The sequence below is a fragment of the Lissotriton vulgaris genome, chromosome 7 (genome assembly GCF_964263255.1).
Source record: "Lissotriton vulgaris chromosome 7, aLisVul1.2, whole genome shotgun sequence".
Lineage (NCBI taxonomy): Eukaryota > Metazoa > Chordata > Amphibia > Caudata > Salamandridae > Lissotriton > Lissotriton vulgaris.
Window position 1 is genome coordinate 1,361,181,869 of NC_141695.1, and position 26,371 is coordinate 1,361,208,239.

General features: G+C 51.5%; 1 protein-coding gene across 1 annotated transcript in view; it reads right to left on the reverse strand.

The window, feature by feature from the left end:
- Nucleotides 1-26,371, reverse strand: part of SETD1A (SET domain containing 1A, histone lysine methyltransferase) — a 960,878-nt gene that overhangs the window by 307,173 nt on the left and 627,334 nt on the right. The window contains exons 14-15 of the mRNA XM_086932054.1: nucleotides 22,298-22,579; nucleotides 7,739-9,997 (exon numbers count right to left, since the gene is read on the reverse strand). Of these exons, the coding sequence (XP_086788180.1) occupies nucleotides 7,739-9,997; nucleotides 22,298-22,579 (2,541 nt within the window). The remainder of the gene's footprint in view (nucleotides 1-7,738; nucleotides 9,998-22,297; nucleotides 22,580-26,371) is intronic.

The window sequence follows — 26,371 nt, forward strand, 5'->3', positions numbered from 1 at the left end:
TGTAGGGGAAAATGGTGGAGGAGGAGGGGAGGGGTTAGTACCTACATTTTTCCTCTTCAAAGAAATATGGTAAAGGGTGTCCTCTGACTCAGGTTTGCGTTTCTGAGGTGATTTAGTAAGAACACGTCCAGTATCTGGATTTATATGATGTTCCTTTTGTTTTGGGTTGATTTGGGTGTTGGGGCAGCAAAAATCGAATCCTGCAGCTTTGGAGGAACAGTTTTAGGTTTCGACACTGAGGATTTCGGTGCCGGGGTAGAATGACTTTTCGGCGCTGAAGGTCTCGGTGCCGAAGGAGGTTTTGTTTTCGGTGTCAATGATTTCGGCTCAGAAGCAGTTTTCGGCTTCAAGCCTCAAGGTTTCGGCTCGTGACAGACTTTGGCCGACTCGATCCCGAGCCGGAAGGCAAAGTGACGTGTTTCGGTGACGAGCCGGAGTGCGCGGCATCAGAAACATATTGTCAGTGCCGACCATCGCCCGAAGACAGGGTTGGGACTGAAGCCTTTTGTTTTGGAGTTTGGGTTAAAGGGGGTTCGGTACTCACAGGACGTTGACCTTGTGGAAAGTCTTCTATCCAACTCGGAGTCCGATTCTGGAATGGAGGCAAGTTCTTCTTGTTCTTCCTAGGCCCCTTGGGCGTCGAATTCGTGCTCGGATTCTTCGCAGAAGACGGAGTGTTTTTTTTTATCAGAACGATCTGCACGCATCACAGTCCTGTTCGTTGTGCTCCGGAGACTAGCACAAGTTACATACTTCGTGTGATTCAGTGCACAGATCCTTGGTGTGGCACCAAAGGCAGAATTTGAATGGAGTCCGGCTTCGAACCGGAGCGCAGCAATACACTTCTGAACCTGATGGCGGAAGAAAACAATTTAACAATAGACGGATGCGGAGTCGCAGACGATGCCTACCGATGCGCAAGGGTACTGCTACGCAAAAGTTTCCGGATCCAGTCTGACGCCTGGGGATATTCTAAGGTAAGGAATCTAATACTAACTACTGTTTCTTACAGATATATCGCTACCGAAGGTAAGTAACTTGTGCATCTGAAAGGAACAGGTTAGTATTAGATTCCTTACCTTAGAATAGATACCCCAGCAACACCAACCCCGGTGGTGGGTCTGCGAATCAATGATCACACCAGAAAGTCCTGGAGAACGGAACGGCCGAAAAAGCCATCTCTCCTGGCTTGGCTGTCGAGGTAATAGTGTCTTGCAAACGTGTGCAGCGAGGCCCACGTAGCTGCCTGACAGATGTCCTGCAAGGGGACTCCCCGACCCAAGGCAGTATTAGCCGCCGTGGCCCGAGTGGAATGGGCACTCAGCTCAACAGGAGGCTCCTTTTTAGCCAAAGAGTAGCATAGCTTGATGCACAACACGACCCACCGAGAGATGGTCCGCTTGTGCACCGCCCGACCTTTCTTAGTGCCCACGTAACCAACAAAGAGTTGGTCATCCACCCGGAACTGGCGTGTGCGATCCAAATAGAATGAGAGCTAACGTTTTGGGTCCAGACGGTGGAGCCTCTCTTCCTCTTTCGAGGGATGCAGAGGCGGAAAGAAGGTGGGAAAGGTGATGGACTGCCCGATGTGGAAGGCTGTGACTACCTTGGGCAGGAAAGAGGGTCATGTCCGCAACACAACTTTGTCCGGATGGACAGAAAGGAAGGGAGGTTTAGAGGAAAGAGCCTGGAGCTCTCACACCCTCCTGGCAGAGGTGATGGCAACCAGGAAAGCAGTCTTCAGAGTAATGAGATAAAGAGGACAGTTCTGTAGTGGCTCGAAAGGAGCGCACATCAGATAGGTCAGAACAAGGGTCAAGTCCCACTGAGACATCACGAAAGGAACAGGAGGAAACATATGAGTGATGCCCTTCAAAAACCTATTTACAACTGGGGACTTGAACTAAGAGAGCTGATCAGGGAGCCTTAAGAAGGCGGAAATAGCAGAGAGGTAGCCCTTGAGAGTGCCCAGAGCAGAGCAGGCAGAAAGAGGATCCACAGCCTTTGCTGTGCACCATGCCACAAATCTGTTCCACCTGCAGGCGTATACCGACTTTGTGGAGGGACGCCTGGCTGCCAGAATGTTGTTACAGACTTCAGGAGGCAAGTCAAATGTCCTCAACTGTCGCCGCTCAATCTCCAAGGATGGAGGTGGAGACTGGACAGGTTCGGGTGGAGGACCGTCCCCTGCTGCTGCGACAGAAGGTCCTCCTGAAGAGGCAGACGAACCGGGGGATCGACTGACATACTGAGTATCTCGGGATACCAGTACCTTTGTGCCCAGTCCGGAGCCACAAGGATGACTTGTGCCCAGTCGCGCCTGATCTTCTTCAGCACTCTGGGCAGAAGTGGTATAGGCGGAAAGGCGTACAACAGACCGCAACTCCACTAGCGACGAAAAGCGTCTCCGAGCAAGTGCCGCCTTGGAAATTCCAACGCGCAGAACTGATGACATTGCGCGTTCTCTTCGGTGGCGAACAGTCCTAACCAAGGCTCTCCCCACTGCAGAAAGAGACCTTGCGCCACGTCCGAGTCCAGACGCCATTCGTGATCCATCATGCACCGGCGGCTGAGTTCGTCCGCCCTGGCGTTCAGAGAACCTGCCAGGTGTTGAACCACCAGGGTCACGCCCTGATGTTCCAGCCATTGCCAGAGGCGCAGAGCCTCCTGGCAGAGGGTCCACGACCCCACCCCGCCCTGTTTGTTGCAGTACCACATGGCGGTGGTGTTGTCCGTGAACACCTGCACTACATTCCCCCGGACAGAGGGGAGGAATGCCTTCAGCGCTAGACGAATCGCCCGCAGCTCCAAAAGGTTGATATGGAGCCGGCACTCCGCCGGAGACCAGAGGCCTCTGATCTCCGCCTCTCCCATGTGGCCTCCCCAGTCCTGGAGGGACGTGTCCGTCACAACTATGTGCTCCGGTTGGGGAAGGGAGAGGTATCTGCCTCTGACCCAATCGCGGTCCGTGAGCCACCACTGCAGCTGTCTCGTAGTGCCCTCAGAGATTAGGACATGGTCGGACAGGTTGCCCTGATGCTGGGCCCACTGAAACTTCAGGTCCCATTGCAGAGCCCGCATCCGCCAACGGGCGTGATGCACCAGAAGGATGCAGGAAGCCTCAGCCCCAGAAGCCGCAGCGTCAACCTGACCGAAACTCGGGATAAAGGCTGAAAGATTGAAATCAGAGCCTGTATATCCCAAACCCGCTGTTTGGGTGGGTAAACCCGAAACTGAGCCGAGTCGAGAACCGCTCCGATGAAAAGGAGCTTCTGAGAGGGGCACAGGTGTGACTTCGGCACATTGATGGAGAACCCCAGCTGGTGCAAGAGGTCTGCCGTCGTCTGGAGGTGGCTGACGACTGTCTGGGGCGATCCCACCTTCAACAACCAGTTGTTGTGGTGGGGGAAGACTGAAACCCCTAACCTGCGCAGATGAGCTGCGACCACCGCCATCACTTTCGTGAACACCCGTGGGGCGCTGGTAAGGCTGAAGGGGAGCACGGTAAACTGAAAGTGCTCGTGGCCTACCGTGAACCGCAGGTAGAGCCGGTGGGCCAGCAGGACGGGGATGTGGAAATAGGCGTCCTGCAAGTCCAACGCTACCATCCAGTCTCCTGGGTCCAGGGCAGCCAAGACCTGAGCAAGAGTCAGCATTTTGAACTTCTCTTCCGGAGGAAGCCGTTGTCGTTCAGTAGGTCGAAGATAGGGCGTAGGCCCCCTTTGCCCTTCTTGGGAACCAGAAAGTAGTGGGAGTAGCAACCATGTCCTACTTCTGGCCCAGGAATGCGCTCGATGGCCCCCTTGGCCAAGAGGGCCGAAACTTCCTCCCGGAGAAGCCGCAAATGATCCCCCGATACGCGGTGGTGTTGCGGTGGCATGGCTTGAGGAGTCGTCTTGAAGGGGAGGGAGTAGCCCCTTCGGACGATCTGCAGCACCCACCTGCCCAAAGTGACAGTGCGCCAGTGAGAGTGGTGATGGCGAACCCTGCCCCCCACTGGCGTCACATGGGCCGAAAAGCACGGACTAGGAGGGTTTAGAGGCGGATGCTGCGGGGGAGGGTGTGGACTGGCCTCGCCGTTGTCACCGACCGCCTCCACGGCGATTTCCACGGCCGTCACCGCGCTGGATGGTAGTCTGCTGCGTGTGGCTGGCAGCATGTGTGGGGGCGCCCCTTCCTTGGCTACGAAAGGAGCGAAAGGCACCTATTTGCTGGCGCGGAGCCGAGAGGCCCAAGGACTTGGCCGTAGCCCTGGAGTCCTTAAAGCGTTCAAGCGCATGGTCTGCCTTGTCGCCAAAAAGGCGACGGCCATCAAACGGCATGTCCATCAATGTGTTTTGGACATCTGCCGAAAAGTTGGCGGACCTCAACCAGGCGTGGCGTCTAATTGCCACCGTCGTTGCCATCGCTCTACCTAGTGAGTCGGTGGTATCGAGCCCACACCGGATAGAATATCTTGCTGCATCCCGGCCCTCCACAAGGGCTTGGCCGAGTTTGGCCCGTACCTCCAACGGACACTCTGGCAGCAATTCTGCAACCGTATCCCACAGAGAGTGGGTGTAGCGGCCCAAAAGGCATTCGGTGTTGGAAGACCGTAGTCCCAGACTAAGGGAGGAGAAGACCTTTTTATCGTACATCTCGTACCTCTTGAATTCCCTGTCCAGCGGAGCCGACGGGAATGCGGTCTGGGAAGTGGACGCCTGGATGACCAGGTTCTCGGGGGTAGGGTGGGTGGACAGGAAAACTGGGTCGACGGGGCCGGGCGGTGGCATCTGGCCACGTTCCTATCTACGGGCGAACCCGTAGCGGGCTTGGACAAAGTGCCCAAAAGAATGTCGGTCAAGGCCTCATTAAACGGCAGCAGAGGCTCTGTCGGGGATGACTGCGGTTTAAGGACCTCTGTGAGGAGGTTAGTCCTCACGGCCACGACGGGGAGCTCAAGGCCCAAGGCCTTGGCAGCCCTCATCAACACCACACTGTAGGTTGCCCCCTCCTCCGAAGCCACAGTAGGAGGTGAGACAAAACCAGTGTCTGGAGAGGTGTCCAGACCACTGGCATCCCCAAGGTCACCTGTCCAGTCCTCTTGAGACTGACATTCTCGGGTCAGAGTGTCCTCAGACCCCTCCCAACACTCCTCATCACCCATCTCCTGATACTCAGGGTTGTCAATTAATGGGGCCGGTTCATTCAAGTAAAACTCCCCAAGCGCCGTCGAGAGCGACGACCCAGATCCCGAATGGGGTCCAGTGGGGTCCCGCGGCGCTGGGCACGAAGGCGCCGGCGGCGTCGGGACCGTTGGGCCCTGCGGCGCCGGGCCAAAAGGCGCCGGCGGCGTCGAGACCGTGGGGCCCTGCGGCACTGGGCCCGAAGGCGCCGGCGGCGTCGGGGCCGAAGCTCCCGACCCACTAGGGGCCCCAGTCGGATCCGCGGAGCCCGTCGGAGGAGAGAGGGACCTCATGGCCATGAGGAAGCGCTCGAACTCCCCCGGCGTCGCATCTCGCATAGGGATTGGAGGGTGTGGGGCTGGACGCGGCGCCCGCGTCTCCGATGGAGCTGCGTGGGCGGTATCACCCGAACACCCGGCCGCATTGCGCGAGCGTCGGGGGAGTCAGAAGAGCGATAACGCCTCTTCGACTTCTTGTGCTTCTTACCTGACGACGACTTCGACCCGGAGGAGTGGTGCCGACTCTCGGAGCTGCGGTGGCTCCAAGCCCGTGACCTGTCCCTCGACCACCCGTGGGACGGGGACCTCTCGCGGCGCGGGACCGACTGCCAGAGTTCGAGTCGCCTGCGGGACCGCTCCCGCCTGGCTTTCGAAGAGAGGGCCCGGCAGTCGGAGCAGGCCTTGTCGTCGTGGTCGACTCCTAGACAAGTTAGGCACAGGTGGTGAGGATCCGTGACCGACATCGTGCGTTCACAATCCTCGCAGTGCTTAAAGCCGGGCATTCCTATGGGACCGATCGGAGTCGAACAACTTCGAAAAGATGATCAAAATGATCCAAAAAGTTAGTCAAAAAGTGACTAGAAGTGCTGCTTTTTCCAGATCTGCGCTTGCTGGCGCGGAAAAAAGAAGAACTGACGTCAGCACGCGGAGGCGGCATCTAAGTACTCCAACGACGTCATCACGGCGCCCACGACGGACGCAGAGCCGCAGACGACGCCTACCGACGCGCAGGGGTACTGCTACGCAAAAGTTTCCGGATCCAGTCTGACGCCTGGGGATATTCTAAGGTAAGGAATCCATCACTAACGTGTCTCTTTCAGATCTGTTTCTTTCAGATCTCCTGTTTTCGTGCATATGAGGAAAAACGGCGGTAAAAACCATTTCCTTTTGAGAAACCAGAACCTTCTCTATTGCTCCTTTTTTAAGCATTGTGAGGGCCTCCTTTTTCAACAAGTACTGACAAAAGGGGTGCGTTTCCGTTGGCGGAGTGTTTGGTGGCCTTTCTATTAATCCCCATGGTACGGCCATAAGCAACTAGGTCTAATACCCATCTGTCAGATGTGAGGTTTCTCCACTGTGCAGGTAGTTGGAGATGTTTGCACCTACAGTGATGAAGGTGGTGCAGCAAGTACTTTATTGCTGTTACTGTTTGTGGCCCATATCCCGGTTCTGGGACAGTGGCTTTCTGCAAGGACCTTGTTCCAGTATAACCCACTGTGGTTGGTTGACAATAACCCTGTTGATAGGCAGGTTTAAATTGGGGCTGGCAGGTTTGGTATGGGCGGGAGTGTTGTTAACCGCCACCCCTGTAAGTCGAGAAACCTCATCTGCGTGCCCCGCCAAAAAGGGAACTTCCTGTACTGGAGGGTGCTGAAAATTTGGCTGCGTCAGTATCAGTCTTGATGGCTGTCTGACTGATACTTCTAACTGCAGATTCCACACTTTTTGAATAGGTAAGAGATCATTACCCTCCCAAAAGTGGTGGGTGCCCAAATTAAGTTCTCATTGTAGCATAATTAATAAAGCAGAATGCACATATAGGGAAATGGTCACAAAGGGTGACTTGACTAAAGAGAACTGATCGTGCAAATAAAGAAAGTGTTGATAAGTAAAGCTTAACTGTGAAAACCATATAGAACTGCAGGGCTAGAGACAAAAAGAACAAAAGAACATCAGACTGTTTGGCATGAAGAGGGTCAACCTGTCTGTCCTTGCATCTGTCAGGAACTGGACGACCGACCATTGATCAAAGGCAGAAGGGGCTTGAAAGCCAAATGGATGGCACACAGTTCTAAGACTGATATGATGTCAGACTGCTGCTTCAACTCACCCCAATTAACCCCCCCCCCCCAACTATGTTGGGTGAAAGGGTGCAGGCAGTTAGGGCTAAGTAGGGTCAGCCTACTAGGGTTTACAATTTCCAGTTTTAAAAAAAGGTTTACAATATTCTTGTTTTTGAGCCAATTGTTTTTTCAGTTCTAATTTGCCTCACTGGATGTATGTAAAAAACATACAACTACATGAACAAAGGAAAAGTTGTCTCTTATTGGCATGGTTGGCTTCTTTGATTAAAAAAAAAAACTATTTAAAAAGTATTACGGGGTTTTTGTATGTAAGTGTATTCTGTTATTTATGGTAATCACTGAGAATCCCATGACTTCAATGACAGAAAAGTTTAGATTTTTAAAAAGGGGTGCATGTGATGTAAAACAATTTACCCTCTTGTTCTACATCAGTGACGGTTCGTGTGTGGGGTTTAAAGCATTTAAAATACACAGCTTAAGTAAAGGATATTAGTATGATGGACCCAATGTGTATCATTAAGCCAGTCCGTGCTGTTGTCCTCTTGCAGTAGCTTCTCGTACATGTGTTTCAGGTAATACATATCCTCCACATCAATACCAGAATTCCAGATGTCGTATAGGATTGTCATCTGCTCAAACTCACTCCGTGGCTCAAAAATTGGCCTAGGTTTGTGTCGAGACCGCAATGAGCGCTTCCGCCCACTCTCCTCCTCACTATCTGAGATGAGGACCTCTCCAAGATCAGTGAAAGCATCAACATCATTTACCTCCTCTTTTTGCTTGTCTCTGTGTTTTTTCTTCTTACTCTTCTCTTCCCGGCAATTTGTGGACTTCTCACTCTTAGACTCAGGAGGGGTGGGCTCATGCGGGGACAAACTAGCAAGGGGTAGAGGTGGTGGCGTAATCTCAGCCAAGAGGCTAAGAATCCCAATCTCCAGTTCATCCTTAAGGGTGCACTCTGTTGGATCGATAACGGCCACAACCTCTTCAGGTGCTTCCAGAACATTACCAGCCGGGTGGCTAGAAAGATTCACATGAATAATTTCAGGAGCCTCTGTGCTGACCTCTGTTTTTACAATTTTCTCTGGGGGTGGGGCAGGAGCCAAAGCATAGTTGTGTTCCTGGAAAATGTACTTATGGCACTCTTGGATTTGTACCAGGGACCCTTCAGCTTCATCAGAAGTCTCTGTGTCTTCAGAGTCTAACTCACGGCAAGGTTTTTCTTGGGATAAAGGAGTCTTTAAAGCAAGATCAGCCAGAACTGAGAGGTCTGTTGCAGAAGAAGGTGCTTGTTTGGAAGATAGGTGGGTTGGTGAAAAAGAGGTGTTGGCTAGAACCAGAAGGGAACTCGCTCTGCTAAGCTGTTCTCTTCGCCTCTGGTGTTCATCATCCAGCTCTGGGGATCCTGGGTATAGCATGTCATGAAGGGATGGTCCTGGGCCAGTTTCAGAACCACGTGATCGGCTGCGTGATCGCCCACGGACAGCAGAGTCATCCCATGATTTCACCATGCATGCATGATCTAAGGGCAAATTACGAATAGTTCTGTGGCTTGGCTTATGACTGTCATGTTTAAGAGGTGGTGAAACAATAAGTGGCTTAACAGCGGATTCAGAGATGGAAAAAGATGTGGAATTAGAAGATTCCTGGCTGAACAATGCCTCAGACACTGGAGTTACAGGAGTGTCCGTCTTCAAAGGGCTCATCAGAGTGCTTCCAAATGTACACAGTGACTTCAGTGGCGATTTCCTCAATAGGGTCATTGCTTCTGAGAGATTCTTGGGAGATGAAGGTAAAAAGGGTGATAAGGGCACTTCAGATTTAGATGGAGATTTTACAGTGGATGGATCAGATATTTGAGCAGGCAGGTTTTTGCCCTTGGTATCAGGCACTGTATGGATACTTGGTTCTTCAGCACGTTTAGTTACCTTAGGAGAGGCTATAGCTGGTACGCCACGTTTTGTGCCTGCTAGGACAGCATGTTGAGATTCAACTTTAATGTCAGACTTCACTTCAGCCACTATATCCGCTGGGACACACAGCTTCATTTTAGTAGCTATTTCATCAACAAAGATACCTTGTTTTAACGCATTTGGCACATCAATCCTCGCCTCGGCAGCAATGGGAGACCTCATGTGTGCTTGAATGTCGAGCTTCACGTCAGTCACAACATCCGGCTTCCCTTCAGCCATGGGGGGGGGCTTCCCTTCAGCCGAGGGGGCAGGCTTCCCTTCAGCCGAGGGGGCAGGCTTCCCTTCAGCCGAGGGGGCAGGCTTCCCTTCAGCCGAGGGGGCAGGCTTCCCTTCAGCCGAGGGGGTAGGCTTAACCGAAGCCGGAGGGGCAGGCTCAATCAAAGCCGGAGAGGCATGCTCAACCGAAGCTGGAGGAGCAGGCCTAACTGCAGCAGGAGGAGCAGCCTCCGCAGCAGCCGCAGGGGCAGGCTCAACGGCTGCTGGAGGGGCAAGCTCAACGGCAGCTGGAGGTGCAGGCTCAACCGCAGCTGGAGGGGCAGGCTCAACAGCAGCCGGAAATGCAGGTTCACCTTCTGTCAGCTTCTCCACAGTAATCTTTCCATGCTCTTCCTCAAACAAAGCTGAGAAGGAGACCGTTTTCCGTCTCTTCTTGGGTGGCGGTAAGAGCAGAATTGGTGAAGAGGGTGGCTCTTCAGGTTTTTGGGCTGACACTGGAGTAAATGAAGCCACTGTGTTGTTTTCTTCTTTAATTGGAGGTTGCACGTCCTGTTTTCCACCTACAACAAAGACATAAATAAAGGATAATTGTCACTAGAGTGACTTACTTTATCCAATCAAGACAAGATTTACATCCGATCACTGCTGGCTACTGACAAACACAATAAGATATACAACTGCTACTGGAACTTGCATATTAATAATAGTCATGGTAGTTCTAGTCATACAGACTCGGTTCTCTGATATATATGAAACAACCTTGTTCTTATAAGGCACTGGGAGTGCTTGCATCATCACAGAAAAAAAACAACAGCAGAGTATGAGCAAGGTCACTTCCAAGAGTTTTTTTATCGCTGGTGTGAGGTAGAGTCTCCACCTCCTCAAGAGAAAGTGCAGGTCTACTGGCTCTTTTGTTAGATTGGCCATTTGTTTTCCTGCCATATTGGCGAGAGGATGTAGTGTTGTAGGATATTAGTTGGCGTTAAACATCAGTGTAATACTGCAATAGTACATATATGTGTACATCTGATGCCATCTTACACTTGCAAAAAGAACAATTGATGGACAGAATATTGAACAATGTCAAACACCTCAATACCGAGGTCTGGGCCAAAATCTATTGTTTTTTTGCCATCTTATACTTGCCAGGGAGGCAGGAGGGAGGATGTGAATCTACAGTTCTACATGCTACAAATAGATGCTTAAAGGTTAAGTAACTTACTCCATTTGTAGCTTGTGTTGGCTGCAGATACACATGCTATGCATAGCCTGCAAAGTAGTACTCCTTTTACGGTGGCTCTAGGCATTAGATGGAGCAGTTGCTTGAAATAATGTACGTAAAACGGTTTGCCAGATCAGAGATTGTCTGGCATGACCATCCACACAGTAGTGTTTTATAAACAAGTGAGGTTTTGTCCTTGTAGCTGTTCTGCAGACATCTAATAGTGAGACTGTTGCCCTGAAAGCCACCGATTCACTTTTCTTTCTTGTTGAATGTTCTCTTAGAATAGCTGGTAATTCCTTTTTGCTTTTATATAGCAAATGCACAAGTTACTTACCTTCGGTAACGATATATCTGGAAGAAACAGTAGTTAGTATTAGATTCCTTACCTTAGAATATCCCCAGGCGTCAGTCTGGATCCAGAAATTTTTGCGTAGCAGTACCCCTGAGCATCGGTAGGAGTCGTCTGCGGCTCCGTGTCTGTCGCCGGCGCCGGGATGACATCGGCGGAGCACTTAGACGCCGCCCTCGTGCGCTGACGTCAGTTCTTATACACAGCTTTTCCGCGCCAGAAACGCAGAGCCATGATAAAAACCAACGCTGGTGCCATGAAACTAGGGCCCTGAGAAGGGATAACCTTAACCCTACATATCAGTTCGCAGACGGGGAGGATGGGTGGGGCGGTAAGGAATCGAATACTAACTACTGTTTCTTACAGATATATTGTTACCGCAGGTAAGTAACTAGTGAATCTGAAAGAAACAGATTAGTATTAGATTCCTTACCTTACAATAGATACCCCAGCAATACCAACCCCGGTGGTGGGACTGCGAACCAATAAGCACACCAGAAAGTCCTGGAGAACGGAACGTCCGAAAAAGCCATCTCTCCAGACTTGGCTGTCCAGGCAGTAGTGTCTAGCAAACGTGTGCAGCGAGGCCCACAAAGCTGCCTGACAGATGTCCTGCAAGGGGACTTCCCGACCCAGGGCAGTAGTAGCCGACGTGGCCCTAGTGGAGTGGGCGCAGCCCCACAGGAGGCTCTTTTTTAACCAGAGAATAACAAGCCTTGATGCACAAGACGACCCATCGAGAAATGGTTCGTTTGTGCACCGCCCGACCTTTCTTAGCGCCCACGTAAACAAAGAGTTGGTCATCCACCCGGAACTGGCGTGTGCGATCCAGATAGTATGAGAGCGCACGTTTTGGGTCCAGACGGTGGAGCCTCTCTTCCTCTTTCGAAGGAATCCTAGGAGGAAAGAAGGTGGGCCAGGTGATGGACTGCCCGATGTCGAAGGCTGTGACTACCTTGGGCAGGAAAGAGGGTCGCGTCCGCAATACAACTTTGTCCGGATGGACAGAAAGGAAAGGAGTTTGTTAAGAAAGGGCCTAGAGCTCACTCACTCTCCTGGCAAAGGTGATGGCAACCAGGAATGCAGTTTTGAGAGTAAGAAGATGAAGAGGACAGTTATGAAATGGCTTGAAGGGAGCGCACATCAGATAAGTCAGAACCAGGTTCAAGTCACACTGCAGCATCACGAAAGGAACAGGGGGGAACATATGAGTGATGCCCTTCAAGAACCTATTTATAACCGGGGATTTGAACAAAGAGGGCTGATCAGGAAGCCTTAAGAAAGCGGAAATGGCAGAGAGGTAGCCCTTAATAGTGCCCAGAGCAGAGCCCTGCTGGGCAAGAGAAAGAAGAAAGACGAAAACCTCAGAGAGTGGATCCACGGCCTTTGCTGTGCACCATGCCACAAATTTGTTCCACGTGCAGGCGTATACCAATTTTGTGGAGGGACGCCTGGCTGCCAGAATTACATCGCCGACTTCAGGAGGCAAGTCAAATGGCCTCAACTGACGACGCTCAATCTCCACACATGAAGGTGGAGACTGGACAGGTTCGGGTGGAGGACCGTCCCCTGCTGCTGCGACAAAAGGTCCTCCTAAAGAGGCAGACAAATCAGGGGATCACCTGACATGCTGAGTAGCTCGGGATACCAGTATCTTCGTGCCCAGTCTGGAGCCACAAGGATGACTTGGGCCCGGTCGCGTCTGATCTTCTTCAGCACTATGGGCAGAAGTGGTATAGACGGAAAGGCGTACAACAGACCGCAACCCCACTCGCGACGAAAAGCGTCTCCGAGCGAGTGCCGCCTTGGAAATTCCAACTCGCAGAACTGATGACATTGCGCGTTCTCTTCTGTGGCGAATAGATCTAACCAAGGCTCTCCCCACTGCTGAAAGAGGACTTGCGCCACGACCGAGTTCAGACGCCATTTGTGATCCATCATGCACCGACGGCTGAGTTCGTCCGCCCTGGCGTTCAGGGAACCTGCCAGGTGTTGAACCACCAGGTTCACGCCCTGAAGTTCCAGCCTGTGCCAGAGGTGCAGAGCCTCCTGACATAGGGTCCACGACCCCACCCCGCCCTGTTTGTTGGAGTACCACATGGCGGTGGTGTTGTCCGTGAACACCTGCACTACACTCCCCCGGACAGAGGGGAGGAATGCTTTCAGTGCAAGCCGGATCGGGCGCAGCTCCAGAAGGTTGATGTGGAGCCGGGACTCCGCCCGAGACCAGAGGCCTCTGATTTCCGCCTCTCCCATGTGCCCCCCCAGCCCAGGAGGGACGCATCGGTCACAACTACGTGCTCCGGTTGGGGTAGGGAGAGGGATCTGTCGCTGACCTAATTGCGGTCCATGAGCCACCACTGCAACTGTCTTGCAGTGCCCTCCGAGCTCAAGACATGGTCAGACAAGTTGCCCTGATGCTGGGCCCACTGAAACTTCAGGTCCCACTGCAGAGCCCGCATCCGCCACCTGGCGTGATGCACCAGAAGGATGCAGGAGGCCATCAGCCCCAGAAGCCGCAGCGTCAACCTGACCGAGACTCGGGATAAAGGCTGAAAGATCGGAATCAGAGGCTGAATATCCCGAACCCGCTGTTCGGGAGGATAAACCTGAAACTGCGCGAGTCTAAGAACCGCTCCGATGAAGAGGAGCTTTTGAGAGGGACACAGGTGTGACTTCAGCACATTGATGGAGAACCCCAGCAGGTGCAGGAGGTCGGCCGTAGTCTGGAGGTGGCTGACGTCTGTCTGGGGCGAGCCCGCCTTCAACAACCAGTCGTCGAGGTAGGGGAAGACTGAAACCCCTAACCTGCGCAGATGAGCTGCGACCACCGCCATCACTTTCGTGAACACCCGTGGGGCGCTGGTAAGGCCGAAGGGGAGCACAGTAAACTGAAAGTGCTTGTGCCGGCAGGACGGGGATGTGAAAATAAGCATCATGCAAGTCCAACGCTACCATCCAGTCTCCCGGGTCCAGGGCAGCTAAGCCCTGAGCCAGAGTCAGCATCTTGTACTTCTCCTTCCTAAGGAAGCCGTTGATGTTCCGCGGGTCCAAGATAGGGCGTAGGCCCCCTTTGCCCTTCTTGGGAACCAGAAAGAAGTGGGAGTAACAACCACACCCTACTTCTGGCCCAGGAACGCACTCGATGGCCCCCTTGGCCAAGAGGGGCGATACTTCCTCTGGCAGAAGTTGCAAGTGATCCCCCGACATGCGGTGGTACTGCGGTGGCATGCCTGGAGGGGTCGCCTCGAAGGGGAGGGAGTAGCCCCTATGGACGATTAGCAGCACCCACCTGTCCGATGTGATGGTGCGCCAGTGGAGGAGGTGATGGCGAACCCTGCCCCCCACTGGGGTCAAATGGGCCTGAAAGCGGACTAGGAGGGCTTTGAGGCGGCTGCTGCGGGGCGGATGTGGACTGGCCTCGCCGTTGTCCCCGGGCACCGCCACAGCGGTTTCCACATCTGGCACTGTGCTGGATGTTAGTCTGCGGCCCGTGACTGGCAGGATGTGCGGGGGCGCCCTTTCCTTGGCCATGAAAGGAGCGAAAGGCAGCACTTTGGTGGCGCGGGGCCGACAGGCCCAAGGACTTAGCCGTACCCCTGGAGTCCTTAAAGCGCTCAAGCGCACTGTCTGCCTTGTCGCCAAAAAGGCGCCGGACATCAAACGGCTTGTCCATAAGGGTGTTCTGGATATCAGCCGAAAAGTTGGCAGACCTCAGCCAGGTGTGGCGGCGAACTGCCACCGTCGTTGCAATCGCCCTGACTAACGAGTCCGTTGTATCCAGCCCACATCAGATGGAATACCGTGCCGCATCTCGACCCTCCGCAAGGGCTTGGGCGAGTTTAGTCCGGGCCTCCTCCGGACATTGTGGCTGCACATCCGCGTAGCAGTACCCCTGCGCGTCGGTAGGCGTCATCTGCGGCTCCGCGTCCGTCGTCACCGGGATGACGTCGCCGGAGTACTGAGACGCCGCCCTCGCACGCTGACCTCAGTTCTTATACACAGCTTTTCCACGCCAGAAACGCAGAGCCATGATAAAAACCAACACTGGTGCCATAAAACCAAGGCCCTGAGAAGGGATTACCTTAACCCTAGATATCGGTTTGCAGAACGGGGAGGATGGGTGGGGGGGTAAGGAATCTAATAGTAACTACTGTTTCTTACAGATATATTGTTACCGACGGTAAGTAACTTGTGAATCTGAAAGAAACAGGTTAGTATTAGATTCTTTACCTTAGAATAGATACACCAGCAATACCCACCCCGGAGGTGGGTCTGCGAACCAATAATCACACCAGAAAGTCCTGGAGAACGGAACATCCAAAAAAGCCATCTCTCCAGACTTGGCTGTCCACGCAGTAGTGTCTAGCAAACGTGTGCAGCGAGGCCAAAGTAGCTGCCTGACAGATGTCCTGCAAGGGGACTCCCCGACCCATGGCAGTAGTAGCCGGCGGCGCCCGAGTGGAATGGGCCCTCAGCCCAACAGGAGGCTCCTTTTTAGCCAAAGAGTAGCATAGCTTGATGCACAACGCGACCCTCCGAGAGATGGTCCGCTTGTGCACCGCCCAAACTTTCTTAGCGCCCACGTAACCAACAAAGAGTTGATCATCCACCCGGAACTAAATTGTGCGATCCAGATAGTATGAAAGCGCACGTTTTGGGTCCAGACAGTGGAGCCTCTCTTCCTCTTTTGAGGGATGCGGAGGCGGAAAGAAGGTGGGCAAGTTGATGGACTACCTGATGTGGAAGGCTGTGACTATCTTGGGCAGGAAAGAGGGTCACGTCCGCAACACAACTTTGTCCGGATGGACAGAAAGGAAAGGAGGTTGTGAAGAAAGGGCCTGGAGCTCACTCACTTTCCTGGCAGAGGTGACGGCAACAAGGAATGCAGTCCTGAGAGTAAGACGAAGAGGACAGTTATGAAGTGGCTCGAAGGGAGCGCACATCAGATAAGTCAGAACCAGGTTCAAGTCCCACTGCGGCATCACGAAAGGAACAGGGGGGAACATATGAGTGATGCTCTTCAAGAACCTATTTACAACCAGGGACTTGAACAAAGAGGGCTGATCAGAAAGCCTTAAGAAGGCTTCGAGTCCGAAGACTCTTTGCCAGAGTGATGTCTTGAGCTATGCTTCCTCCTCTTGTGCTTCTTCTTCGAGGAGCCCGAAGCATGACCCGAAGCCGACTTTGATCTGGACATCGACCTCACTCTGGACCTCGACCTCGAAGGCGACTTCTGCTTCGACCTCGAGCGTCTAGATGTTGACCTCGAAGACCTTCCAACTTCTTTTCCTTTCACCTTGCCCAGCAGAAGTTTCGTCTCATGTTCTCGTAGAGCCTTTGGGTTCATCTTGAAGCAGATTAGGCAGCTCTTGACATCATGGTCCGAACCAAGACACCACAAACAATCGTCGTGCGGATCGGTAATAGACATCATCCTGGCACACGATCTACACAGTTTGAACCCAGTCTTCCTCGACGACATCCTCGATGAAGAACAGACACTGGACAGAGAAACAGTAACACAAAATAGCAACAAGTTACTATCTGAATCACAGAAGATCCCAGAAACCGTTGGCGTCGACGATGCGGAAAAAAGGGAACTGATGTCACCACGCCGACGTAGGTCTAATAAGGAGTCGATGACGTCAGACTGAGTCGATGACGTCAGACGGAGTCGATGAAGTCAGACGGAGTCCCGCGTGATGCCGTGCTCCTATGACGTCGTTCACACTGGCGTGCAACAAAGAATTTTCCGAACGTTGCTGACGCAGGGGGATATTCACAAGGTGAGGAATCCACAAGGCAGATGTATCTATCAGAAGTTCCAGCCATTGCCAGAGGCGCCGAGCCTCCTGGCATAGGGTCCATGACCCCACCCCACCCTGTTTGTTGGGAGAACCACATGGCGGTGGTGTTGTCCGTGAACACCTGCATTACACTCCGCCGGACAGAAGGGAGGAATGCTTTCAGTTCAAGCCGGATCCCCCGCAGCTCCAGAAGGTTGATGTGGAGCCGGGACTCCGCCGGAGACCAGAGGCCTCTGATCTCCGCCTCTCACATGTGGCCCCCACAGCCCAGGAAGGACGCATCGTCACAACTATGTGCCCCGGTTGGGGAAGGGAGGGGGATCTGCAGCTGACCCAATCGCGGTCCATGAGCCACCACTGCAACTGTCTTGCAGTGCCCTCTGAGATCAAGACAAGTTGCCCTGATGCTGGGCCCACTGAAACTTCAGGTTCCACTGCAGAGCCCGCATCCGCCACCTGGCATGATGCACCAGAAGGATGCAGGAGGCCATCAGCCCCAAGAAGCCGCAGTGTCAACCTGACAGACTCGGGATAAAGGCTGAAAGATCGGAATCAGAGCCTGAATATCCCGAACCCGCTGTTCGGGAGGATAAACCCGACACTGCGCCGGGTCTAGAACCGCTCCGATGAAGAGGAGCTTCTGAGAGGGACACAGGTGTGACCTCGGCACATTTATAGAGAACCCCAGCAGGTGCAGGAGTTTGTCGGTAGTCTTGAGGTGGCCGACGACTGCCTTCAACAACCAGTCGTCGAAGTAACGGAAGACTGAAACCCCTAACCTGTGCAGATAAGCTGCGACCACCGCCATCACTTTCGTGAACACCCGTGGGGCGCTGGTAAGGCCGAAGGGGAGCACGGTAAACAAAGTGCTTGTGGCCTACCGTGAACCGCAGGTAACCCCGGTGGACCGGCAGGACGGGGATGTGAAAATAAGCGTCCTGCAAGTCCAACACTACAATCTGGTCTCCCGGGTCCAGGGCAGCTAAGACCTGAGCTAGAGTCAGCATCTTGAACTTCTCCTTCCGGAGGAAGCGGTTTACGTTCCGCGGGTCCAAGATAGGGCGTAGGCCCCCTTTGCCCTTCTTGGGAACCAGAAAGTAGTGGGAGTAACAACCACACCCTACTTCTGGCCCAGGAACGCGCTCGATGGCCCCCTTGGCCAAGAGGGCCGATACTTCCTCTTGCAGAAGTTGCAAGTGATCCCCCGACACGCGGTGGTACTGCGGTGGCATGGCTGGAGGGGTTGCCTTGAAGGGGAGGGAGTAGCCCCTTCGGACGATTTGCAGCACCCACCTGTCCAATGTGATGGTGCGCCAGTGGAGGAGGTGATGTTGAATCCTGCCCCCCATTAGCGTCACATGGGCCTGAAAGCTCGGACTAGGAGGGCTTTGAGGCGGATGCTACGGGGCTGGATGTGGACTGGCCTTGCCGTTGTCCCCGGGCACCGACACGGCGATTTACATATCCGCCACCGCGCTGGATGTTAGTCTGTGGCCCGTGGCTGGCAGGACGTGTGGGGGCGCCCCTTCCTTGGCCACGAAAGGAGCGCAAAGCAGCAGTTTGCTGGCGCGGGGCCCAAAGGCCCAAGGACTTGGCCGTAGCCCTTGAGTCCTTAAAGCACTCAAGCGCACTATCTGCCTTGTCGCCAAAAAGGCAACGGCCATCAAACGGCATAAGGGTGCTCTGGACATCAGCCGAAAAGTTGGCGGACCTCAGCCAGGCATGGCGGCGAACCGCAACCGTCGTTGCAATCGCCCTGCCTAGCGAGTTCGTTGTATCCAGCCCACATCGGATGGAATACAGTGCTGCATCTCGACCCTCCGCAAGCACTTGGGCGAGTTTAGTCCGGGCCTCCTCCAGACATTGTGGCAGCACGTCCGCGACCGTGTACCACAGAGAGTGGGTATAACGGCCCAAAAGGCACGTGGTGTTAACTGACCGCAACCCCAAACTCAGTGAGGAGAACATCTTTTTGCCATACTGTTCGTACCTTTTGAATTCCCGATCAGGTGGGGCTGTCGGGAATGCGGTCTGGGAGTTAGAGGCCTGGATGACCAGGCTCTCGGGGGTGGGGTGGGTGGACAGGAAGCAAGGGTCGCCCGATGCCGGGTGGTGGCGTCTGGCCACGTTCCTATCTACAGGGGGACCTGTAGCGGGCCTGGACCAAGTGCCCAAAAGAACGTCAGTCAAGGCCTCATTAAACGGCAGCAGAGGCTGCGAAGAGCTTGCATGCACTTTAAGAACCTCAGTAAGGAGGTTAGTCCTCACGGCCGCGACGGGGAGCTCAAGAGCAAAGGCCACACTATAGGCAGCCCCCTCCTCCGTAGCCACGGTAGGAGGGGAGACAAATCTAGTGTAGGGCGAAGTGTCCAAACCACTGGCCTCCCCTAGCTCACCTGCCCAGTCCTGAAAAGACTGGCACTCCCGTGCCAGAAGGTCCTCAGACCCCTCCCAATCCGCCTCGTCTCCCATCTCCTGGTACTCAAATGATGTGGCCGGATCATAGAAGAAATGTTCTTCTCCCGACGTCAAATGCGGCGTCAATCGACGCCGCTCCGACGTCGCAACAAGATCCAGGGGGGGATCGGGGACAATGTCGTCCGGGGAGGGCGACACCCTAGGGGTCGTAAGGTCGACCAGCGGCGACCGGGATCCGGAACCGGATCCAGTGGGGCCCTGCGGCGTCGAGACCGAAGTCGCCGACGGAGCTGGGGCCAAAGCACCCGACGGCGCCGGGGCCAAAGCACCCGACGGCGCCGGGGCCAAAGCACCTGGCCCGCTTGGGCTCCCCGTCTGGACCGCGGGCCCGAAGGCGCAGCGGAACCCGATGGAGGAGTGAGCAACCTCATGGCCACGAGGAAGGCATCGATCTCCTCCGGTGTCGCGTTCTGCCCAGGGACTGGCGGGTATGGAGCAGACCGCGACGCCTGCGGCTCCGGTGGAGCCGCATGGGCGGGGTCGCCCGAACCCCCGGCCGCGTCGCGCAAGCGTCAGGGGGAGTCAGAAGAGCGGTGTCGCCTCTTCGACTTCTTGTGCCTCTTACCTGAGGACTTGGAGCCCGACGAGTGGTGTCGACTCACCGAGCTGTGATTACTTCGGCCCCGCGACCGGTCCCTCGACCTCCTTCCGGACCTGGACCTCGAGCGACGCGAGCTGACTGCTGGAGCTCGGGGCGCTTACGGGACTGCACCCGTTTAGCCTTCGACGTCAAGGCCCGGCAGTCGGGGCAGGACTTGTCATCGTGGTCGGGCCTCAGGCAATGCAGGCACCAGCGATGGGGGTCGGTAGCCGACATCAGTTGGTTGCAGTCGGCACAGGGTTTGAACCCGGGCATCCCTACCGGCACCGATGGAGTCGTTCGACTCGAAAAACAGATCAAAAAGATCGAAAAAGTTTAATCAAAAATTGACTAAGGGTACCACTTATTCCGGATCGGCGCTTTCTGGCGTGGAAAAAAGAAGAACTGACGTCAGAGCACGAGGACGGCGTCTAACTACTCTGGCGACGTCATCCCGGCGCCGACGATGGACCCGGAGCCGCAGACAACGCCTACCGAAGCGCAGGGGTACTGCTACACAAAAATTTCGGGATCCAGACTGACGCCTGGGGATATTCTACGGTAAGGAATCTAATGCTAACCTGTTTCTTTCAGATATGGATGCACTTGACAATCCACCTTTCAATTCCTGCTTTTGAAATGGGATTACCTTTTCTAGGAACATCTGTTGTGTCTTTCAAAATTGTTTTGTTCTCTCAATGTAATACATGATTGCCCAAATACCATCAAGTGTATGAATGGCCCGTTCTGCCACGTTTCTGGTTTTGGAAAGTAGACTGGCAGATCCAGTGTTTGATTTAGGTGAAAAGGAGAGATGACATTTGCTAGGAATTTTTAATGTTTGCCAACTCAAACCTTATCTTGGAAAACTTGAGAATAAGGTTCCCCAATGGTTAAGGCACACATTTCATTAACTCTTAAGGAAGTTACAGTACAAGGAAATCTACCTTTCAAGACAGAAACCACAAAGGGCATAAATGCACCACATTTAAGTTTCATGACCGGACTGGTGGTGTTTGTGGTGGAATTACTCTTTTTAAATCTTTCATAAAAGTTTTAATTACTGGTATTTTTAAAAGTGACTGATGTTTGCGAGTTTGCAGAAAAGCTGCAAAGGCTACAAGATGTAGTATTATGGAAGTGTACGCTAAATGTGACCTTTGGAGATGTAGTAAATAGCATACTAGCTGTTGCACTGTAGGCATACATGGGTTTGTTTTGACCAATAGAAAAATGTTTAAAACGTTTCTATTTGGTTGCATGACATGCTCTTGTTGTTGGCCGCCTTGCCTCTTTAAGAATGTTCATGCACTCCGGGGGCAATTGGAAATATCCAAACTCTATGACTTCAGTAGCCAAATTGCTAGTTTGAGTAGTTTGGGGCCTGGGTGCCTGACACTGGCCTTGCTGTGACTGAGAAGATCTGGTACTTTAGGAAGCTTTTTGTGATGTACTAGGGACAGCTCAAATAATGTTGTGAACCAGGATTGTCACGCCCAGGTTGGAGCTACAAGGATCATCTTGAGTGATGTTTGTCTGAATTTCCGGACCAGATATGGAATGAGTGGGAGAATTGGAAAAGCGTATGCAAATACCCCTGACCAGTTCATCCATAGTGCATTGCCCTTGGTCTGTGGATGCGGATGCCTGGAGGCGAAGTTCCCTCCCAAAACAAAAACAATATATACATACTAGTTTGGTAGTGTTAAGAAGTCAAGAGAAACTGACAAATCTGAGTTAAAGAAGCGAAAATACTGTTCAAAGTGAAGCTCAAGGTATTTCTTTCTTACAGCACTTGCTGTAAAACAAATCTTAAGCTACGGAGGCCTCTGTAAGAAGTGGTGTTCAGAGCCTCTCCCACTCATTGAGCCAGCGTGAGTCTGGGTCATATATTGAGATGGATAGGTAACTGCATTTAATGTATGTCAATTATAAATAAGTGGTTATCTATAACTCCCATTTAACATGAGTCCAGGGGATTCCCTAAGCGGCATGTGAATCTGAAAAGTTAAAGGTGCAGGATCTTAAGCCTTCACTCTGTTTCGCAGCCTCTTCTCTGAATGTGCTGCATCCTCAAAAGATCAAGTACATAGTGAATGCAGTGCTATATGAATGCAGGTGACAATGGAACTTCCCAATGCTTTTATTCTTACAGGCTTGACACTGGAGCCTCTCACTGGTTGTCGGTTGTCCAAGGTGTCTCATTCCCTGTGATGAACTCTTTAATGATGGTTTCCTTTACAACTCTGAAGCACTGTTGCTTTAATTTAATTGCACATGCCAGTTTTTTTCGTCAGAACAACCCCTCGACCGTGCGCTTACATTTTGGTTCTACAGCAAAAAGTCTACCTCAATTACTTTAGAACACATTCCTCTGAGGAAGCATGTTAATATTTAAGTGATGCATTTGCCACCTACCAGAAAGGATTTCACTCTCTTCTTCCTCCATATGGTCCAAAAGGAAAGCTGGAGTTTTGTATTCTTTCTTCAAAGGCTTCCTCTTCACTTTCTCCTCATCTTCCAATGGACAGCTATCCATGGTGGAATCATCCATTGTATCTTCGGCAGTCTCGCCCAGGCTCTCACCAGCTAGATCATCATCATCATCATCTTCGTTAGAGGAAGAAGAGCTGCTCTCAGAGTCTGATGTCGTCTCACTGTCCTCGTCTCCTTTAGAAGAGCTGTCACTTGCCACTTCATCTATTAGAAGAGAGGATTAAACTATAATTGAATGGGAGGGAAAAAGCGTCTTCTTTGCAACACAGTTTGTAGGCATGGAACTATATGCTTTAGAATATGGTCAATTGACATGCATATTTCAACCTTTCAAGGACATTAGAGAATACATTTTCTAAATGCATTAAGCTAATTTCAGATAAACTTATGTTGGTAAAAAACTGAAGTATGTGTTCAAGTATATAACCCGTACCCCCTTGAAAACGACTCTTGTATTAAAAACATCTAACAGGATGCCTTATTATCTGGGCCATGTATGGCGTCAGCTTGTGTTGAATGTCGAGCATGTGAGGGTTTACTGTGTTTTGAATGGACTGAGTGGTACTGGATTCCACTGGACTTCTCGTGTAGCTGCACAATTGGTTGTTACAATGTGCAGGGCTGGTGATGACCTTTTGGAAATTCCAGCCTGCAGATGCACATCTCCTATCCCCATCTCTGAAGCTAGGCTTGCCTGGCAGTGGAAGAGAAAATCAGCTCTAACCACTGTCACGTTGCTGAACTCTCCTTGACAGAATGAAAGCCAGACCACTTCCTTTCCTCCCTGTTACCATCACTTTTTGATTGATCTCTAGACCAAGCCACTTATCATTCACGAGAGTCAACTTAAACTAATATCTGAATGGCCAGGCCTTGTCTACCTTAGCTAGTACTTTGCTTAATGTTTGACTCATCATTAAGGAGGTCATATTCATCTGCATGAATAGAGAAGAATGAAAGATCCAGGTGTGGAACTTGTGCTTGGTTTACAAACTTCATTTGAACCTGTCCTAATTTGGGGAAGCTAGAAAAACTATCCTGCATCTGGATGTATGGCGAGAGGAAGGCAGAAGTTCCATTTCTGTGGGTGGAAGTATACCCGATTAAGTAACAGTTTGGAATCAGCATTTAACTGCTCTGGTTCCAGAGATATCACTCACTAAAGCTACAGCCAATGCCCACTTCATTTTACTGGACTATCCAGTCCCTGTTATAGAAGCCCCAGACATGCAGGGGTATCTACAAGTGGATATAACACACTGTCCCAAACTGAGTAAGTGACTCTCAAGTATGCTCTACAGTATATGTGTCAAACTGACAATGTTTTTTCAGTTGGAAGTTAAGATCATTTATCCAACTTTCAGTTGGTAGTTAAGATCATTTATCCAACTTCTAAGCAAGATTAATCGCCGTCGAAGAATGTGGCTTTGAAGATGTTTTCGCCGTCGCAGGCAGCTTCGACACCGATCCAGACGGAGAACAGGTCGGGACTTCTCTTGATGTCGACCGCGTTCTCCTCTTCTGCTGCCTTTTAGGAGACCTACCTCTTTCAGAGAGGCCATAAATTCAGATTCTATCTTACAATGGTGACAGCTGTCTGCATTAGGAGTCTCCGGGATACAAAGGATACACACAGGATGTGTGTCAGTCCTGGCCTTCTTTTTGCCACAGGAGGGGCAAGGATCGAAAAGTGAAGGCATTTTGACAAAAATAAAACCTTTTCTGAAGAACAAAAAAGGCAGCACAAAAAGGCAGCACTAGCACTCAGTCAAAAGACGTCGAGTGAAAGTGAAAAAGTTGTAGAATTTTAATATATTTTTGACAGAAAGTAAAAAAAAAGTAGGAACTGTAAAACCAGGGTCCTGACTGAAGGAGCTGGAAAGAACAACTGACCTAACTGTCACCTCTGAGGCATGATGGTCATGGCTGCCTTAAAGGCACAGTGGCAGTTTTTGTTGAAAATGCTTTCATTTTCTATGCTATTGCTTTACAATGCAGCCTGTGGGCTAACAATGTCTATTTATTAGCAATTTTCAGGATTTATGAGTGTTTTGCTCATTAAAACACAGAGTACCATTTGACCTAATGTGTTTTTTATATCCTTGCAAATACAGTCTATGTATGGGTAATTACATTGTTTAGCTTCAGTTTTGGGGCTGCATTGGTGTGGGAAAAAATGATATTTGCCCATCCATATATGTGGAGCTAGATGTATGTGATTTCCATATATAATTTTATATTATTTCCGGGGTCGCCGCACATGGGCGGGAATATTCATTGCTTATGACTATTGATGAGGATCCCCTGGAAGAGAACCAATACACAACGCATACAAAGCCTAAAGCCTGGGCTTTGACTCATGCTATTATGGCTATACAAGGCCAGGATCTCCTTCCCTTAATTAACGACTGCTATACAAGCAGTTAAAACATGAATAGGCCTCTACCACTGAAGCATCTCAACTGTGACCAACAGCTTCTGAGAGACATATCACCATCACTAAAACTATCATTTTAACACTACCCTATCCACTTGCAACTGGAATCCATTGACTTGTGCCTCTCTACTGAGCAGGATCACAACCTACCACATAAAGAATGACATGGAAGTACAGTAAGGAGAACTTTCTGCAAGGGAAACAACAGTTTGATTGGGTGGTGCTTGCTTGGGCCGCAAGGTTTGCGCATTACTTAGTAGAACATCAATCATAACATTGCTCTTTTCTTCATAGGGCCACACACCACTAAAAAAAGGGAATGTGTGACAGAACCACATATGCCTTTCCCATGTGAATCATTAACACACATATGCCTTTACCACGCAAACCTTTACAAAGAAAATCTAAATATATATCAGCTAAGTAAGACTATATATATATATATATATATATATATATATATATAAATATCGCGGCTCCAATTTCCTCTAAAATACCCAGCCGGGTTCGAAGAAATACAGCACTCTCGGGTTTTGCAGCATTCAGCAAAGAACAAACGCGTTTCGGAGTGAGATCCCTTCGTCAGTGTTCACATCAGAGAACGCTGCGCGGCACCATTATCTGTGTTTGTTAGAATCATTGAGACAAACAATGGACTTCAGCGGTCATTCAATTTTACGCGCCATCTTTGACTATGTTACACTTTACAGTTGCTCCGCACCCTGACCAGGTGCCGCGAGCGTGAGGGGTAGGTGTCTCCGCCGTCCCAGCGTCTGTACACAGGTACACCCACCAGACAGCGCTGGCCTCACGGGAGCATGCTGCGAGGCCTGTGTTACTCTCCCTTAGGGTCGCCTAATTAGAGCAGGACCCCTTGGCCCTCTTTGTACCCGACCCAGTGAGGTTGTATTTACATTTGCTTTTTACTTCCTGAATGAGCATTGTATCACCTTTCTTCTTGTGTAGTACCTTGTTTAGGTCCTGACGAATCGCCGGTTGGCGAGAAACATGTTGACCACACCAGGGGGTTGAGTTCGTTTTCTGTACACCTCCACAGTTTCTAGCTCCCCTCTCACCCCTTTTAATCAGGGAATCAGCAACGTCAATAAAACTCATTGTGGACTGCTTACCCTGTTTTAATATTCACTCACTTTGCACCGACTACTCTTCCTCTCTTTTTCACTCACACACACCATCGGCAAGGAACAAAAGAACTCCGCTAAAAGAGTGCCTTTCGGCACTCCGTCAGACATTGCAGCGCCGGTCTGACGAGGAGCAGTGAGCCGATGATGAAACTGGACATCCTACAGTCAGGGTGTGTTTCACACCTAACGCTCTGGGTGTGTGAGGCTCTCTAGTTCCGACAAGGGAACCTTCCTAGTTCCTTGACTCTGCACGTCTATTTCCTTCTCCACACTGTAGTACTCTCCCCGGGGAACTTTGTATCCTTCTGTGTACACTTTACAATTTGTCATTACAAAGTTTCACAATAGGCTGTTGCACCATCGATTCACGCCGTGTATCGGCAAAATTAAAGTCTCCAATAAAGATTCATTCAA